Source organism: Mirounga angustirostris, unplaced genomic scaffold, assembly GCF_029215605.1.
Source record: "Mirounga angustirostris isolate CCGP_5_RB_7025 unplaced genomic scaffold, mMirAng1.0.hap1 SCAF_12, whole genome shotgun sequence".
Classification (NCBI taxonomy): domain Eukaryota; kingdom Metazoa; phylum Chordata; class Mammalia; order Carnivora; family Phocidae; genus Mirounga; species Mirounga angustirostris.
The window spans coordinates 8,696,916-8,714,949 of NW_026991720.1; the positions used below are offsets into that span (position 1 = coordinate 8,696,916).

An 18,034-nucleotide genomic window follows, 5' to 3' on the forward strand; every position below is an offset into this window, starting at 1 on the left:
ATACAGAAGTCTGGCTTTGACTCCCACGCAAATGCAAACATCTTCTTTCACAGGACTCTCAGTATACTTTTAAAAATAAGATCGTGATGGGGCGCCTGGGTGGCTCAGTTGGTTGGGCAGCTGCCTTCAGCTCGGGTCATGATCCCAGGGTCCTGGGATCGAGCTCCGTGTCGGGTTCCCTGCTCAGCGGGAAGCCTGCTTCTCTCTCTCCCTCTGACTGCCACTCTGCCTACTTGTGCTCTCTATCTCTCTGTCAAATAAATAAAAACCTTTATAAAAAAAAAAATAAGATCGTGATGCCATATAGTTTAAAGCCTACCAACAGCTTCTCTTTCTTAAATAATAATAAACCTTTACCATGCCGTACAGGATCTTACAGGACTTGAACAATCCCCAACTTTCAGATCTTGTCTTCTCTCCCACTGACTCACTTCATCTACCCACACCAGCCACCTTCCTATTCCTTGAGCATGCCAGATTTTTGTCAGTAGTGACTGCTACCTTGCAATGCTCTCCTCCTTAATATTTTCATGGCTAATTTCAGTCCTAAAATCTCAGCTTGTGCATCTTCTCGGGGAGAATGTTCCTCAATACATACTCTAATGTGGACCCTTCTTGTCTCTGCAGTATCCTTTATCATTTTAGTTTATTTAATTGATTTCATACTACCTATCATTATTTGAAGTCATTGCTTTTGATTTAGTTGTTTTAAAATAATAATAGATAATATATTGTCTGACTCCTCCACTAGGTCATAAATTTCATGAACTCAAGGACCTTCTCTATTTGTTCACTACTGCATCTCAGTTGCTAGTATAGTACCTTGCTTAGGATGAGTACATAACAATTATTTTTTAATGACTAAGTATATATGGACTAAAATGGATTAAACCACTATGGATTAAAGATGATTTAATAACATAACGAGAACTGCTTTTTTATAATTTACACTTTAAGGATTAAGCATCAGCATTTTACTAATGGGAAGATTAATAAATGGACAGAATGGTGTCAAAAGTCAGAACATACCTAGGTTTAAGCTGAAGATCAACTTGGCTTTTTTCAGTTCCAGGGTAATGTAATCCCCTTGCTGTCCTTCCCCATGCAAGATCACTCCTTCACTTTCAGAGGTTTTAAATTTCAAGGCAATGACATCTTTCAGTGTTTTCATCTTCTTGTTTCTGAATCTATATGGTAACACAACGTTGCCATCAAAATTGATAACATCAGCCCCTAAAAGAAGAAACACATAACATTTTATTTTATTTCCTGTATTTCACCACCCAGTGTGAAATATGCCCACTTTCACTGGGTCTCTGTACAGAATAAATGATAAAGAAGTGGTTTTTCCTGAAGAATCTGGAGATCTGTGTTCTTGTTCTGTTTCTTCTTTTGGTTTAATTGTGTGTTCTGAAATAAATTTTATGGAAGACAGGCATAAAAAATGATCAAAGAAACCTTTATTAGTATCAAATCTTACTCTAATCGTAATACTAAAAACAAATTCCATTAATGACTTATATGCTTCAAATTTTTCTGGACTTCACCTGAAAGAAGTAAAATTTTTAATCCTTGACATATTATGAGATTTTAATATTTTCCTTCTTAAATGGGACTAATTACTCATGATTTTTAAATATACATTTTGCTCACAAATTTATTTTTTGACAAAAGAACGAAGGATTCTGGAATGCGGGGTTTGATGGTCTACTCATTTTTCTAGTGGTTTTTATATTCTACTCCCATTTTCGGTAAACTCTATGGTAGTACCCAGAGTTTATAGCTAAGTGAACTACAAGAAGCTTCTTGCTCTTTGCTCTTGGACCTCATATCTGTCTCAAATTTCTTGTTAGCCTCTTCTCTTTGGAATGGCTGCCCATGTTTATGACTACACTGAACAAAGACATCCTCACCCATATATGTGATAGAAGAACAAATACACTATGACTAGAGTAGCTCTAATTTGATTTTAGAGAATTTTACTGAAGACATGAAATTATATAAACTTTTAAAAAATATGAACAATTTTATCACCACCCTCAGAAACAGGCGATGGTGGTGCCTGGTTATGCAGTTATGATTGGTTTCATAACTGCTACTTATTCACACCAGAAATGGAAAATGACATGAATCTTATTTATTATGCACTACTGGTTAACAGGTTCCAAATCCATGGAATGGCTCGAAGATGAACTGTAATTATTCAGAGCAGATTTTGAGTACAAATAGAAACCTTGTTATCATAATTAGACCTTTGTCATTACAAATATTTTTAAAAATCTGTTTCTCTTAGCTTTTAATTTTAAATAATAGAAAACCTAGTCAAACTGGATAGCTCTAATTACTTTAGAATTACAAGCCTGAATGAAGCCTGCCTCTTAGTTTGGAGTAAATTCTTGCTAAAGAATTTCACAGTGACACTGGAGAAAACTAATAGCAAGTTTAAAGCCTGCTGGAGAAATATTTTCTTGTCTCATGTCCTAGTTCTCTGGCCCCTGTTTACTTCCATTGCCACAGGGAATACTGTGGCCCCCAGACCCCAGGTCGTAAGAGCACGCCACCCACGGAAGCCTCAGTGGACACGCAGAGCTACCACGGCTACATTCACTCTTTTTGTGCACTACTTGCCATTACAAGTTTTGCTCTTATTTCTTATTTGAGAACTGTTGCATTCAAAAAAGTTCATAAAGAGAAATATAACTTCACACTTTAAGTTTTCATTCTTATAGTCAATTCTTTACTGTCCATAAAAAGACCTTCTTAATCAACAAAATTCTGTTCTCTAAGACTGTAAATCACAGAGGTTTATTTTACTATGGGGGGAAAATCGTCCATTAAATTTAGGCTTCTGCTAACACTGCAAAGCCAATTAGACTCTAGCTTAATCATCTATACGGTCACAGCTGAATTCCAATTGCAGTATCTTTATCATCTGTGATGAGAGGTAAGAGAGAAAAAAAATGGAATCTGATTATAAGATCCCAGGTTGAATTTATAATCCAGCAGTTGGTAGAAATTACTTTTTGTCTTGAAAAGTGCATAAACGAAAAGTCAGGAGGAAGGAGTAAATTCTGAACTCCAGAAAGTAATTTTGCAGTCAATTTCATGTCAGTGACAGTTGAATAATAGACACATCATTGTTTTATACACCTTCAATATATATTAATTGACATAAAATATTCCCCATTCATCTCTCAGGAAGTAAATGTTCCCTGAGCTTAGGCAGAGGAAAGAATCCACCCCTCCCGTATCTTCTTCTAAATCAAAACCTGCAATCAGTTCCAGGTACAGAGTAGTACAAATGTTGGTGCCTCTCTTCCTCATTTTGGGGGCCATGAAAAAAGTGAGAGAAAGGATGGGCATGGTTTATTTCTTCAGAGAGTCCTAGAATATTAGCAAAAACATAAAGGAACACTATTAGTGTGAACTAAGCCTCATCTTACAACTGGTAAGTGGTCAGTGGTCATTTGAGAAACTGATAAAATGCTCTGCAAGCCATACCTCTTACATTATGAAATCAAAGTTGATCTTCTATAACTTGGTTAAAGCTTGCATAATATCAGCATGCATATGTGAGCTCAGAGTTGTCTTTGAAATCACAAAATTCCTAGAAATAATCTGTGATAATAAAGTTCATACAGAAATACATACCATACACTTTTAAGAGAGTCTGGGATATTGTAAAATCTATCAATTTAAATCTATTTTCTACAAAAGTGTATTTAAATTTCATTCGACATCTAATAATATGTTGTGCTTATTTTGGGACAAGCCACTTTTTCCCCCTATTACCCTGATTGCTTATCACTCCCTAGAATTAAGTTTTCTATGCAGTGATTAAATATGTATGGTTGAACTGTTTAAGCAATCTGAGCAACAACAATGGCTAGTCAAAGAGTGAATGCAAAATCACAGTGCTTCCACAATTTTGTTTCTAACAATAACTCAGAGAGCTGGTAACGTGCCCAGTTCATCAAAACATCATGGGAGAGAAGGTTTTTTGCTTTTCTTTTTAATTTCATTGTTAGTCTTTACTTTCTGGCTTTGGAGAAGATATTTTGGAGAGGAGGGTTTACCATCTAAAGATTTTAATATTTAAAAAATACCTTTGCTCTATTTTTTTACTACAAATTTAGTATGTGTTTACTATTGAAAGGAAATTAAATACAGAAACAGAGAATGTATAAAGTGAATCCCAAACATAGGAGATCACCAATATAATCAATATGGATGAAAGGTTGGTGCATAGCCTTCTAGATGTTCACACATTTGCTTATCTATCCACCTACCTCCCTATTTAATATATGGGATTACCCATACATTATTATATATACAGATATATGCATAGATGTGTGGTGTACATGTGTATGGGGGGAGTGTGGGTGTGTATATAGGGGCAGTGGAGATAGACAAGAATGTCATTTCCTCTGGTTATGGTTCAAAATGTTCACTGATAAGCAGCTTGAGTTTTGGGTAATGTAATATTTATAAATGTTAGTTGGGAAATTGTATGTTTTAGCTAATTAGTATGTTTTACTGACCTTTATGCACCAAGGCACTTAAATAAAGTAAGAATATATATAATTTGAAATGGTAATTTATCCTATTTGAAAAAAAAAATGTAGTAGCGCCTGGGTGGTTCAGCTGGTTAAGCAACTGACTCTTGGTTTTGGCTCTGGTCATGATCTCAGGGACGTGAAATTGAGCCCCACGTGGGGCTCCATGCTTGACCTGAGTTGAGATTCTCTCCCCCTTACTCTCTCCCTCCCTCTGCTCTGAAAGTAAAGTTTAAAAACACTATAAAAGGTGGAATTTGCTTAGTTTTGCAAATGTTGCATAAATGTAAATCTATATATTCTTTTTCTAAGTCAGAGGTCAATATTTTGGATATGTTGACCATTCTTTACAAAATAGCATGCATGCCATCTTTACTCTTTCCACTCACTCCTATTCTTGACAGCATTTATCTCTACCTAACATATTTATGTGCTTATACATTTATAGCATGATACACACTCTCCTCCTCTGAAAATGTATGCATCAGAGACTTTGTGTTTCTCCACCCTTCACCCTGATACCCAGTACTTAGTGCCTCAGAAACAGTTGATACTCATTCAGTATTTGTTAAATGATTATATGTTGTCATTCTTATTTCGATAAATTGGATTACAGCATTATAGACAGTATTGTTTTATACTTCTTCATTAGAAATGAGAATCACTAGGTTGCAAGAAATTTCAGGAATCATTCTTTCTTGGTGCTATATATTCATATATCCAAGGTTTCAACTACCGGAGAAAAAGAATGGTAATATTAGGCTACTTTTTGTGGTTGGAAGGTGGAATTCACTCCATTATTATTAACTGACTCAGTATTACTCAACCAACAGGCATTAACTCTGGAGGAACATGATCTATCTCATCTCATCTGCACACTGCTTTGATCTGATTAATTTTTTCTTCCAACCCACTGCCTTTTCTTTCAATATATTTGTGATCTAAACCTAAATAAATAGTTAAAATAGATCCCAAAATATCAATAACAGTTAATTTAGAGTAATAGCAGCAAAAGAGCCTTCTCCAAATCCTTCAAAAAATTATCTAGATATAGACTGTGAAAAGTCACTTCTATTTTGGGAAAAAAACAAAACAAAAACAAAAAACTTCAAGGCTCTTTCATGAAGGTCAGCATCTCACATTTTGTGTAACATTTCTCCTTAAAATGTGTTGCTTTGCCCTTAGGTACCTGAAAACTCATGGTAGAATAACAATATCATCATCACAGGAGCCTTGTGTTATTTTTCCATAAAACTGAACTCCAGTATCTAACTGCCTAGAAGATCCACATGGACTTTCCACAGGCAAATCTAACTCTACGTGTTAGATTACTCCAACATGTAATTCCTTCTCTGGGCCCATGTTCCTGCTCTTGTATCCATTATCCACCCAAGACAGAGATCGGAGGCTTTCTTCAGCATCTCCCTGTCTCACGTGCCCACATTCACTCAGTTCAAAGCCCTGTGAAATATAGCACATCTACAGTTTTCAAACAAATGGCTTACTTCGTAGGCACAACCACCAGGCTACCATCACCTTTCACAGTGTCTACTGCATTAATATCGCTAGTGGACAATTCCCATCCTCCAGTCTAATATCCCTTAAATCTATCCTCCACACAGAAGCTAAAAAGATCTTCCTGAAACAAACTTTGTCCCCAAAAACCTCTCCATCATGGCCTGCAAAAACTTCCACGATAGAGACCCTGCCTTCTTCCATGGCTCACATTTTAATGCCGTTTTTCTCTTTATGTGCTAACTGTGGTAAACTGACTGGATCCCTTGCTCACAACCTAGTACCTTCCCTTGTGCTGTGCTCTTTTCTTTCTTTCTTTCTTTTTTTTTTTTAAGTGCTCTTTTTTTTCAACAAACAGCTATATAGATATAGATATAGATACAGATACAGATACAGATACAGATATAGATATAGATATAGATATAGATATATAAAGTTTAGGAATCCTCCAAGTTTCAGATAATTTTCACCTACTAGAAAAGCTTTCCTTGTACGAAATAGCCCTTGCCAACCATCCCATGGCACCCTTGCACACTTTTATCCTATCACTTCTCATCTTATGTTAAAATGATCTCTTGATGGGTCTGATTTCCTCTGTGGATTTTAAGCTTTCCTAAGGTACAGATTCTGGACTGTTCTACTTTGTATTTCTGGCACAATAAATACTTCTTAAACTAATCTAAATATAATTGGTGTTTGAGACAAGGCAAAAGGAGACCTCTACTGTTTTTATTTTCCTTCAAAACCATACCTGGTACAATGCAGTTTACTAAGAGTACAGACTTATGCATGATTTAGTGGCATGTATTTATATAAATATTACAACTGTGGGCTTCTGATATGAATAAGTAGTTTAAAACATGAAATGCTTTTATTCTCACACTGGAGTTCTTTATAAGTCAAAGACTAAAACATTTAACTCTAGTATGAATTTAAATACAAAATGTATATATATTTTTCTTTTAAATGAATAAATTTAAAAGACACTTTCTTTTTTATGAATTTAATACTAACTTGAGATATATATTGATATTTTATAACATTTTATAAAGAAGCAAGATGGACTTGCTCTCTATATTTTTATTACTGGATTATTTCATGAGAAACTATAATGTGTCATGAGTCATGATTTGCTAATCACAAGGTGGGCCCACTTGAATAAGACTCAGGGAAATATTAGTAATTTTCTAAAATTCAAAACTGAGGTTCTCTCTGCTTCACCTAAAATGGTCATTCTCATACTCATACCTCCACACACATACCACATAAGACATCAGAAAATCAGACTGATATTATTCTGACCAGGGTTATAGCTCTAATACATCTGATAATGCAGAGATAATAAGCAATTTCTGAAAATTAGCATAAAATCTATTGTAGGAAATCCATGTGGAAGCTATTTTTATTTATTTTTGTAAATCGAAAAGTCAAACAAATTAGACTTGCCTTCTTTCTGGTAATATTGCTGTTTACTGAAAATAGCTCTATAGTTTTTGACCATACACAATCTATTTTTCTGCTTAGGAGAAGACTATCTAGAATAATAAAACTTAAGTAAATATTCCACGGATGAAAAAAGGAACCAGACATTAATTAACCCCCAAAATGTATTTTATTATTCCTAACATTTATTCCAGATATATTTTATCACTATTCAGTTAAACTTACTTCTGTTTCTAGATCCATTTAAAACATTGTTGTCAGTGTTGGGGTCAAATTTCAATACTACATAAGCTAAAGGATAGCAATTTGATCTAGGGACTTGTTCTGAGCCACTACTTTCACGGTAATTTATATAACACTGAGAAAAAGATAATTATCCTTGACCATTTCTTGCAGATGCCATAGCATGCTTCCACTTTCCCCTCTGTATTAGCTGTGTCTTCCATTGTCTTCATCCTGGCTTTCCCATCTGGGGTTTGCCCCTTCCAGGGTTAGCCAATTCCTACAAGCGCACTCTCCAAATACAAACCAATCCAGAGCCTACAGCCCAGCCCAGCTATCTCCTCCATCAGGCTCTCACACTCAAGGCCACTATCCATCCATCCTCATCACCTCAGGTTAAGTAACAGACAACCTGGAGACAGTCCCTGTGCTCCAGAGCCTGCTGCCCTGCCTCACTTTTCCTTCCTGCAGAAGCCACAATTAAGGCTCTTGCCTCCTGATTGACCCAGTGCTTCCCTTTGTGCTCCCCCTCCTGGCCCCTATGGCATTCCTCTTGGGAACTATAATAAACTCTTTTAGTGGCAGTTATTTCCTGATATGTCAGCCTTATAATACCTTAAATTTTAGATCAATATACTGTATTTTAAAACACACCCACCACTGGCCTTACTGTACTTCAGATACACTATATTCTAATACACCCTCTGCAGAAAATTCCCTTACTGCATCTTAAAAAAGAGAAGAAGGGAAAAATCAAACTTTTGGCCAAGCAAGAAAAAAAATCTTAGAAATGTTGGCTAGATACGCAAATGTCCCTTTTATGGTACATTTAGAAACCATTATCAAATGTCTGATACCAACTAGCATCCTCTGAAGTAACTTTTACACCCATAGCACTGTGCCAGGAATGTGGGGCCACTGAAGTAAAGAGATGAAGTTTTAAGAAAGAACTAATAGGTAAACTCTCCCGGTAAAATAGAAGTAAGATGGAACAAGGAATCCAGACAGATGGGGAAACAGCATATTTTGACTATTTTATAGAGCTCAGTAGTTCTGTGTGACTTTATATAAGGGTCATGTATCATGGGCAGGGTTAGAATTGGTACATGAAGGACCTAATGCTCCACGTAGAAGTCAGGAGTCTTTGTGAGTAACGATGGCATCTTTAGGGGAAGGTGCATGTTCAGATTTGCATCTTGGAAAGGCATCTCCTGTGTTGATTATCAGAGAGTGGAAAGGGTGGAAGACAGTGCAGAGGAAAAGACAGCAAAGACCTTTCCCCAAAGAAGCTGATGGTCTAGTAGTGTTGACAAAGATTATACCAAGCCATAATTCAGAAGGTAACTGTCATTAAAGAATGCAAAGCTTTTTCTTAATTTTTGTATTATGTTATGTTAATCACCATACATTACATCATTAGTTTTTGATGTAGTGTTCCATGATTCATTGTTTGCATATCATACCCAGTGCTCCATTCAAGGAATGCAAAGCTTTTTGATGATGCATTGTTGCTACTCAGAATTTTTAAATGGTTAAGGCTTCTATAATTGAAGATTTTCAGATTAGTATTTATAGGCAGAGTTTTCTCTCATAATATGACAAATCTAATACCCCAAAAGCAACAGAATTTTTAATGGAATTGAAACTACCTTAAAAACGAAAACAAAATCTCAAAAATTCCTCTCTGAAATAGGAATATTTAAATTCAATTATTTGCACAACCCTAATTTTTAGGAAGAATCTGAGAGGTGTATCAATTCTGTAGCTATCCCACATTTAATGCTCTATCTCATTCAAATCCATACCTTAAAAAAATAACATTATTCTCAAAATGTAAAATCAGTATTTTTCCAAACAGTATCCACTTCCCCAACAGCCTCTACAGTTTCCTGGACAACTGGCAATACAGACTAATAAAGGTGGTCATTTTTAATTTATTTACTTTCTATACTTCTCTGAAAGGCAAATGAGTTGGTACAAATGATTTGCACTCACTTGCAAGAGACAGGTCATATGCTTAGTATGTTTTGAGTTTATACAAAGGATGTAGTACATTATAGTTTTGCTTTATTTTTGGTTTGATTTCTCATACCTTTGGGTGAATCTTTTACATCAACCATAAAATAGGAATAATAAAGCCCAGAATATGTGTGCTCTCTCCTCTCCACTAGAGCGGTTGGGTCCTGTCTGGTAAAACACTAAACAGTACTCTGTGGCCTGGTAGTCAGCACACCTCAGTGACTGGGGCACTGGAGGGAATCTGATCCACTGTGAATTTGGGTGCCGTCCATTACTTCATGACACCTGCATGCCTAATGAGTCCCTGGTGAGCAAGCCAAATTAATTCACTTCTAGAAATGAGCAATGCTCCTACCACTTGTGCAGAAAATCAGCCATGACAGTGCTAAAAAAAAAATTGGAAGCGCCTGAAATTAGAAGTCAGAACTTCGATGTTCAGAGGGGACAAGCACTCCATGCAAACTGGTGTTGCTGGTTTGATGTAAAAACCATTATCTTTCACTTTTTTACTTTTGATAGAGATACATGCGTAACAGAGAAAATATGTCCCTGATTTAAAAAACAACAACAAGGAAAAGATGCTAAATAAATGGACTTAAAATTCAATTTTGATAGCTGAGAAACAATAGGGAGGGTTTGGGATATATTATGTGAGAGGTGGTCTCTATCCACCTGACGCTATGTAGCAACTCTGCTGGTATTCAAATGTTCAGTTTTCAAGAAAGTTCAGAGATCTAATATTTTAATGAAATCTCTCTATTTTTAAATGTTGAACAGCTGATTCGGGGTCATATTAAGCAGAGGCTGCTAGCTAGTGCCTCACAGATAATTTTTATTTGGCTGCACATCTCTTTAAACTGGAATATTATCAAAATAGAAGACTACATGGATCACTCCGAAAATGTCATTTTCCATGATATAATTTATCTGTGAATTACTGCAGTATGTATTAACAAGGAATTTTATTTCTTAAAAGGCAAATTCTTTAGTTGGCTAGTGTTAAACAAAAGAGTGAATGGTTAAAAAAACAAACAAGTTTTAACAGTTATCATATGATACAAAGATATACTACTCTGTGCTACCATACTATGCATAAAAAGGAAGGAAGGGAGAAAGGGAAGGAGGGAGAAAGGAAGGGAAGAAGAGCAGAAGAAAAAAGAAAAAAAAAAAAAACAACACACCATTAACCTGAGCTTGACTCATTCACTCATTGAGATTTTTGGATAGAAAACTCTACATTTTTTCAAGTATTTCCAATTAACAAGTACAACTGGCCCTTCATTACTGGCAGATGCTGTATGTGCAAATTTGCCTACTCGCTAAAATTTAGGTGCATCCCCACTCATGGACATGTGAAGAGGGGCCAAAAATTTGCGTCACCTGATGCTCACATTACCAGCTCAGATCAAATAAGACAATGCTCTAGGTTCTTGATTCAGTTTTCATACTATATAAAAAACAAGTGTCCCTTTCACAATTTAGTGCCATATGTTTTGCATTTTGTTGTTTTGGGGATGACTCAGCTTTCTAAATTGTCTGTCTCCCAAGAGCAGCGCTGAAGTGCTGTGCAGTGCTCCCAAGCTGCAAGAAAGTCACGATGTGCCTTATGGAGAAAATGCACGTGTTCGATAAACTGTGTTCAGGCTTGAGTTATAGTGCTGTTAACTGTGAGTTCAATGTTAATGAATCCATGAGATATACTAGATGAGATGCCTTTAAATACAAACACAAATAAAGCAACGTTACGTATTGATTGGTTGACAAAAATGTAGTGACCAGAGGCTCATAGCAACTATTATGTATAGGACATAACTACTGTGGATAATGAGAACTGACTGTATTTACATTGCATTAATTCCTTCAAATAGAAAAATAAGGAGGCATTTTTAAATACCACATATATGAAAGTGAAAATGTAACAAAGAAATATTTAAATATCCTTGAGGAAAATGATCAGCAAACTGCAAATCTCTTCACAGAGGAGTGCAGTGCTGAATGCTTTGATCTGACAAATGTACTCCCTTTCTCCTTCCCACTGTGTGAACATGCACTTAGTACAAGTGACTTACAGACAGAACGTACAACGGTAAGTCTTTCATTTTTCACATGCTTGCTGCACCTAAACTCTGTAGTTTACGTATCTAATTATTATTCACTAAGTATTTTACAAAACAGTAAGTCCTGTGTTAGTAGCACACTGATACTGAAGGGGTTCAGAACATGCCACCCCAAAATATACCACTTCAGCATATTAATTACTTTGAGCTGAAGGCGCTTGAGAGACAGGAAAATGCAGGAAGGGTTCTCGGCCCCTCCACTCTTTCATCCTAAACACAGGTCATAAAATTTCCCATGAAAGAGATGCCTTCTCTGCATGGGGAAGAGAACAGTAACATTCTTACTACCAGAGACTGATAGTCGACACCAAAACGGATATGAGGTCTTATACAAACAAACCTACAAAATAACACCTATTTTCCATCAGTTTCCCCCCAATACTTCCTAATCACTGCCCCTCAATTTTCTGCCCCTAGCCCAAGCCCGTTTGTCTTGTCACATCCTTACAATTTATTATTCTTTGTTTAAAATATTTTTGGTGCCTAATGGCTTCTCTGGGTCTTTGTTTTTCTTCTGAAGACTCTCATGTACACATAAAAATATTAAATAAAATTTGCATGTTTTTCTCCTGTTAATCTGCCGTATGTCCGTTTAATTCTTCGGCCAGCCACAGGCCTCCCCTACATTGTGTAGAACCTCAGATTCCTGGGGAATCACAGAATACAAACCACAGTCCCATTTACATTTCCTATGAGATAAGGCCCAGAATTTTCTTTGTTATTTAGCCATCGGAATACTGCCTGTTTTTTCTGACCTTATAGGAAATAGTCTTCTCAACATTTACAACCTAAAAATACAAATTTTACTGAGTCTATCAGAATGGGAATATTAGTCTGCCTACCCTCTAAACCCTAAATTACTTTAAGGCTATAAATAAACTTGAAGTTGACTTCTTATATTTTAAGAATTTTAGATATTCTTTTGTATAATTTATACTTTGAATTTCTCTTCCTAACAAATCAAGGGTTTCTCTTCAAGAGATCTGGCATTTTCTTTTGAATAAAAGCTTGAGCTACTGAAAATGTTAGAAATCTATTGATGAAACAGCAGAATTTTGTAACCATAAAAAGAGAATATTTTGAATTCAGGAAATATAAGAGCAGACAAATGTCACCAATTCACATTAATTTTAGAAAAGTTTTTCTAGGGGGAGGGGTGCTATTAAGAAAAGAACTGAATTTGGAAACAAGACACATTTTGATACAGTGCCTAAATATCCTATTTTCAACTTTCTGCATTTGACATTTTTTACAGTTTAGGTCAATCCTAACAATTTATGCACTTCCCAAGGCATGACAGACATAACACTGTTATAAGTGCTATTCATAGTAGGGCGGGTAAGTCCTTAAAATGTCAATGGTTGAGCTTCTCTTAATGTAGACCTAGAAGCAAAGCACATATCTTCACTCAGGGAGGATAAATGGCATGCTGTGGTAGGAAATTTATTAGAAAATTCAAGTGATACCCAGCTTTCTCATGACACAAGATGTAGTTGTATCAACAGCATTATGACCATCCCATCAGGCTTCAGAAAAGTGCTGGACCTGAACCCAGAGACCTCAGACCTAACACTTAGGGAAGTCAATTCACTCTCTGCACCTATCACCTATACAGTAAAGAGGAAGGACAGATAACCTCTCAGATTCCCTTCAGCTCCAAAATTAAGCATCTCTTACTCTGGGCAACAAGTTTACAAAGGGCTGTTCATGTATTCTCAATTTTGATTTTTTTTTTAAAGATTTTATTTATTTATTTGAGAGAGAGAAAGAGAGAGAAAGCACATGAGAGGGGGGAGGGTCAGAGGGAGAAGCAGACTCCCCGCCGAGCAGGGAGCCCGATGCGGGACTCGATCCCGGGACTCCAGGATCATGACCTGAGCCGAAGGCAGTCGCTTAACCAACTGAGCCACCCAGGCGCCCTCTCAATTTTGATTTTAAATCAGATTCTGGAATGGCAGAATTCTGAATTTTAGAGCATATTCACATTTCCTAATTATTTCAACACACTAACAATGAGACATTCCCAAAGACAATTTTAAAACATAAAATCCACAAACATTAAAACATTTCCATGGGTGACTACCTTGAACAACCAGCTAAATTTATATAGTGTCAAAATTTGCAGATTAGAGTAAAACTGTTACATTATAAACACTACATATAATTGTCCATATTGTCAATTTTTACAAAGAAAACAATGTTGTTTATTATATGGAAGCTTCCAGAAGTGGAATCTAACAAAATAATTTATAATGATAGAGTATTGATTAATTTATATTCTTATTGCCTTGATAATGTTTAAAGAGATATATAATTAAAAAATGGAATTATTTTCGTTCTAGAACATGGGAACAAAATTACTTATCTGAATAAAGGAAAACATTTTCATGGCTACAAATGCTTGTTGCCAGTGAGAATGAATGTATGACCTTGAGCAGGTATAAAATCAAAGACTTGGCCATATTCAGCTAAATGTCCCTTGTTTCCTCCCTTTCTGCTAGTATTTAGCTTTAACAAAACTACACAGCTTTTGTTGTAAATATTAAAGATACATTTTTTCATATCTATCTTTCCTACTAAATCAAGGTAAGGATTTTGTATCTTTAGTGTCATTAACCCTGGTTAACAAGCCACAGACAGATTTAGTGAAAACTGACAGGATTCTAATTCCTGCTTTATAGCCTGATAGCTACAGAGCCTTAGTAAGTTACAAAGCTTCTCTAAGCTTCAGTTTCTTTGGTTGTCAAAAGGTGAGGGCAATCACATAGCGTACTTATACAACTGTAAAAGTGGATGAGTTAATAAATGTAAAACATTGAAAACAATATCTGGTACATTGTAAGCTGCTAATAAACATCAGCTTTCATTACTGTCATATATTGGGTTGTTTAATTGATTTGAAATAATGAATATTCTAATCCACCCACTTGGCACCATTGATTCAGGGCTGGAAGAACAGGCTTATATTATTACAGTAGCATCAAGGATTAAGGATAAATTTAAGTGCCATGCTTGGTGACTACAGGACCCTCCCTACTTACTGTTCGGTTATGCTGCTTTCACTCATGTAGCTTATTTTGTTCCCCAGTGAGGTAGGCAGCAAAATATAGAGAAATAAAGTGAAAGGGAAATAACAAGTGATTCCATCTATTCTGTGTCTTCTCTTTGATGTACTAAATAACATTTCGGGGCAAACAAGCATTTTGGAGGTCTGGCACAGCCCTCTCACTATGAGGTATAGAGTGAGGGCAGCTGTCTTATCCATACAACATCAGATAAAAAATTTCAAACTGACACCTGAACGCAAGGCCCTCATTCATGATTATGTCCATGGCAGCATAACATACGCCAGAATTTCTGTATAGGTCATGGATTTTCTATCCAGAAAGCAACTAATATTTATTGAATAAAAGAATTCACTATCACAACATCTGGTTGAATGTATGCATTAAGTGTAACCTCTTTTTTATACATTTAAATTTACCAAATTTAGTCTAGATTTATAACAAAGTAGACTTGCTTTCAATTTTTGTATTTTTATAACTAAATTTGATGAGATTCTGAAGAGTTCAAGATGGAAGAAAATGTCTCAATTGCTAAGTCACAACGCTGTGGTTAAGAATATATTAGCTAAATCAAGTTAAAATAAAACAAAAAGTGCAAAGTTTCAGACATTTGGGAGAACAGCCAGACAAAAATGTTTTTCTCAGTGGCTCTGCTGTAAGCAGCAGTGGGTGCTATTTATAAAGGTTTTATGCATAGCCATGTGAAGACCTGTTAAGAAGAGCATTTATAGACATCAACAGGCAGATAGAGCAAAGCATTGAAGTCTGGTGCTGGTGAAGATACCAGGATATAATATATATACAAAAATCGTCCTTACACCGCTTACATCTAGTGCTAGGGCTGGCTAATGATTTCAAAACCTCCAATGAAAATGGACATTTCTCTAGGGTGTCCTTCCGTTTCAGTGACTGTCCACTCCCCTCTCGCCCATTCGGCACAAAAATAGACACAACTGCAAAGTATCTGATAAAAGAATTCACATTAAGACATACGTATTTAAGGATGCTTAAAGTTTTAAAGACCTTAATGGAAACAGCACTTAACTCAAAGTAAAGAAATACTACAAAGGAAGCTCGAGGCCCCAGAACAGTTAAGAAAACAGTAACTCAACTGGAAGCAAAGCTCCCGGAGTCTTTGAAGTTCCACCACGCAGACAGCAACCACCAACAATGGTAATGGGAAGAGCTGCACACACAGTCACACCTACTGGTGCCTCCTTCCTCCCAATGACAGCATCCTCCCAATCACAACAGAAGCAAGAATAAAATCACCCCCTACCCCCATAGGAGGAGATAATAGAGGCAACAATTAACTGTATCGGACTTTTTAAATTTCTGTGCTATACTTTACAGAGGTTTTGCCTATACTTTTTTTGACAATTTTTTATCCTATTAAGGATGAAATCTGTTCTTTCCCAGACAAAAATTATTTGATAGAGTTACAGGAAAGAGGATGCAGAAATTAAATATTTTCTGTGGGTATGTCAAAAAAAAGCACAGTCAAAAGATGTAATTCTATTATTAAGGGCATCAATACTAAGTTGCCTTGTTATTTTCTCTTATCAGTGTCACTCTTGCTTCTTTATATCTATTTTCTTCTTTGTTTCGTACTCTTGTTCCTTTTCTTTAAATTCATTCTTCAAACCTTTCCTCGTTCAAAACTCATTAAGCCAAGAGGTAGCCTTTTTTTGCTACTTAAACAATGTGATTCACTATTTTCATTATATTCCCATTAAAATGCCCCTCTAATAATATCCCTATTAAATGTTTCTTAGAGTTTATGCCATTGATTAGTATTAAAGTTGAAAACATTATAATGAATTTTCTTAGAACTTCCTGTAGGAAACTGCTTTTGGTGGCATGCCTCATTGGATTTCCTATCATTTCAAGGTGTGTTACAATGAGGCTCCAGGGTTTAAAGGCAAATTTATTTTGACTACTGTTTGACTTACAGAACTTTTTTGTGTATGTAACAGCTATATAATTTCTATAGAAACACACTGAGCATTTGGATTGCAGATGCAAATGATCTGCTCACTGCTACTGATCATCTATGTCTCCAGATCACTGCATCGGAAGATGACATGCAAGAGTTTCTGAAGAACATAATGGGTAGCAACACACTTATAAAATGATTAGGCATAAAAAGAATTTAAAAATATATAATCAGCTCTGAAGGACTGGCCAGATGACATACAGTAAAACTTTTACATTTTTACAAAAATCTATGGATTTCTAGCTCTTACAAACAGCAAGTGTATGGTTGTAGGAGAGGTATCACCTATCATATTGTTTTCTAGACCAGAAAAAAGGGATAAAGACAAAGATAATAGTAGGAGATGAATAACAAAGTCATTAAAGATGCTCTATTTCAATGCTTTTCTTAAGCAAATTATTTGTATTTCTTAAAGATTATTTTATTTGTTTGAGAGAGAGAGCAAGCATGGGGAAAAGAAAGCAGGGAAAGGGAAGAGGGAGAGAGAGAATCTCAACCAGACTCCCCACTGAGTGGGGGAGCCTGACGCAGGGCTCAATCCCAGGACCCTGAAATCATGACCTGAGCTGAAATTAAGAGTTGAACACTTAACCAACGGAGTCACCCAGTCGATTTTATAATACTGTATATCTATAAATACTCAAACTGTTGAGTTAATGGACAGCAAAGAATTAAATTATCAATAATTCATCAATATAAACTTGACTTGAAGTATTAAATGGCATGGCTACATTTTGGCTAGCCCACAACCCCATACTCACAAAAAACTGTATAATAATCACTACTTTTAATCTTAAAATGAGGTAGCCTGCTCTCTGTTGCTCCAAGTTCAGCCAATGGTTCACTTCAACACCATAAATACGTACGTACAAAATATACAAATATTTATACACATATAGACACATATATACTTATATGTATATGTATACACACACAAACACATAAATTTCAATGAAATGATTGTCTTTCCTGCTTGAACAGACCCCTGAATAATGATCAAGGGTCACTGTGAACTGTAGTCTGCCAGTTTTAGAAACATTTTTATTCTAAAACTATTAACTAGAAGCTGCTGATCCCCTAGTTCCCTTCTTTTTATGGACC

The 18,034-nt window shown here is 35.8% G+C and overlaps 1 protein-coding gene across 1 annotated transcript in view; it reads right to left on the minus strand.

Moving 5' to 3' along the window:
- Positions 1-18,034, minus strand: part of CNTNAP2 (contactin associated protein 2) — a 1,911,935-nt gene that overhangs the window by 1,049,779 nt on the left and 844,122 nt on the right. Inside the window, exon 5 of the mRNA XM_045864107.3 lies at positions 1,030-1,233. Coding sequence (XP_045720063.1) covers positions 1,030-1,233 — 204 coding nt within the window. The remainder of the gene's footprint in view (positions 1-1,029; positions 1,234-18,034) is intronic.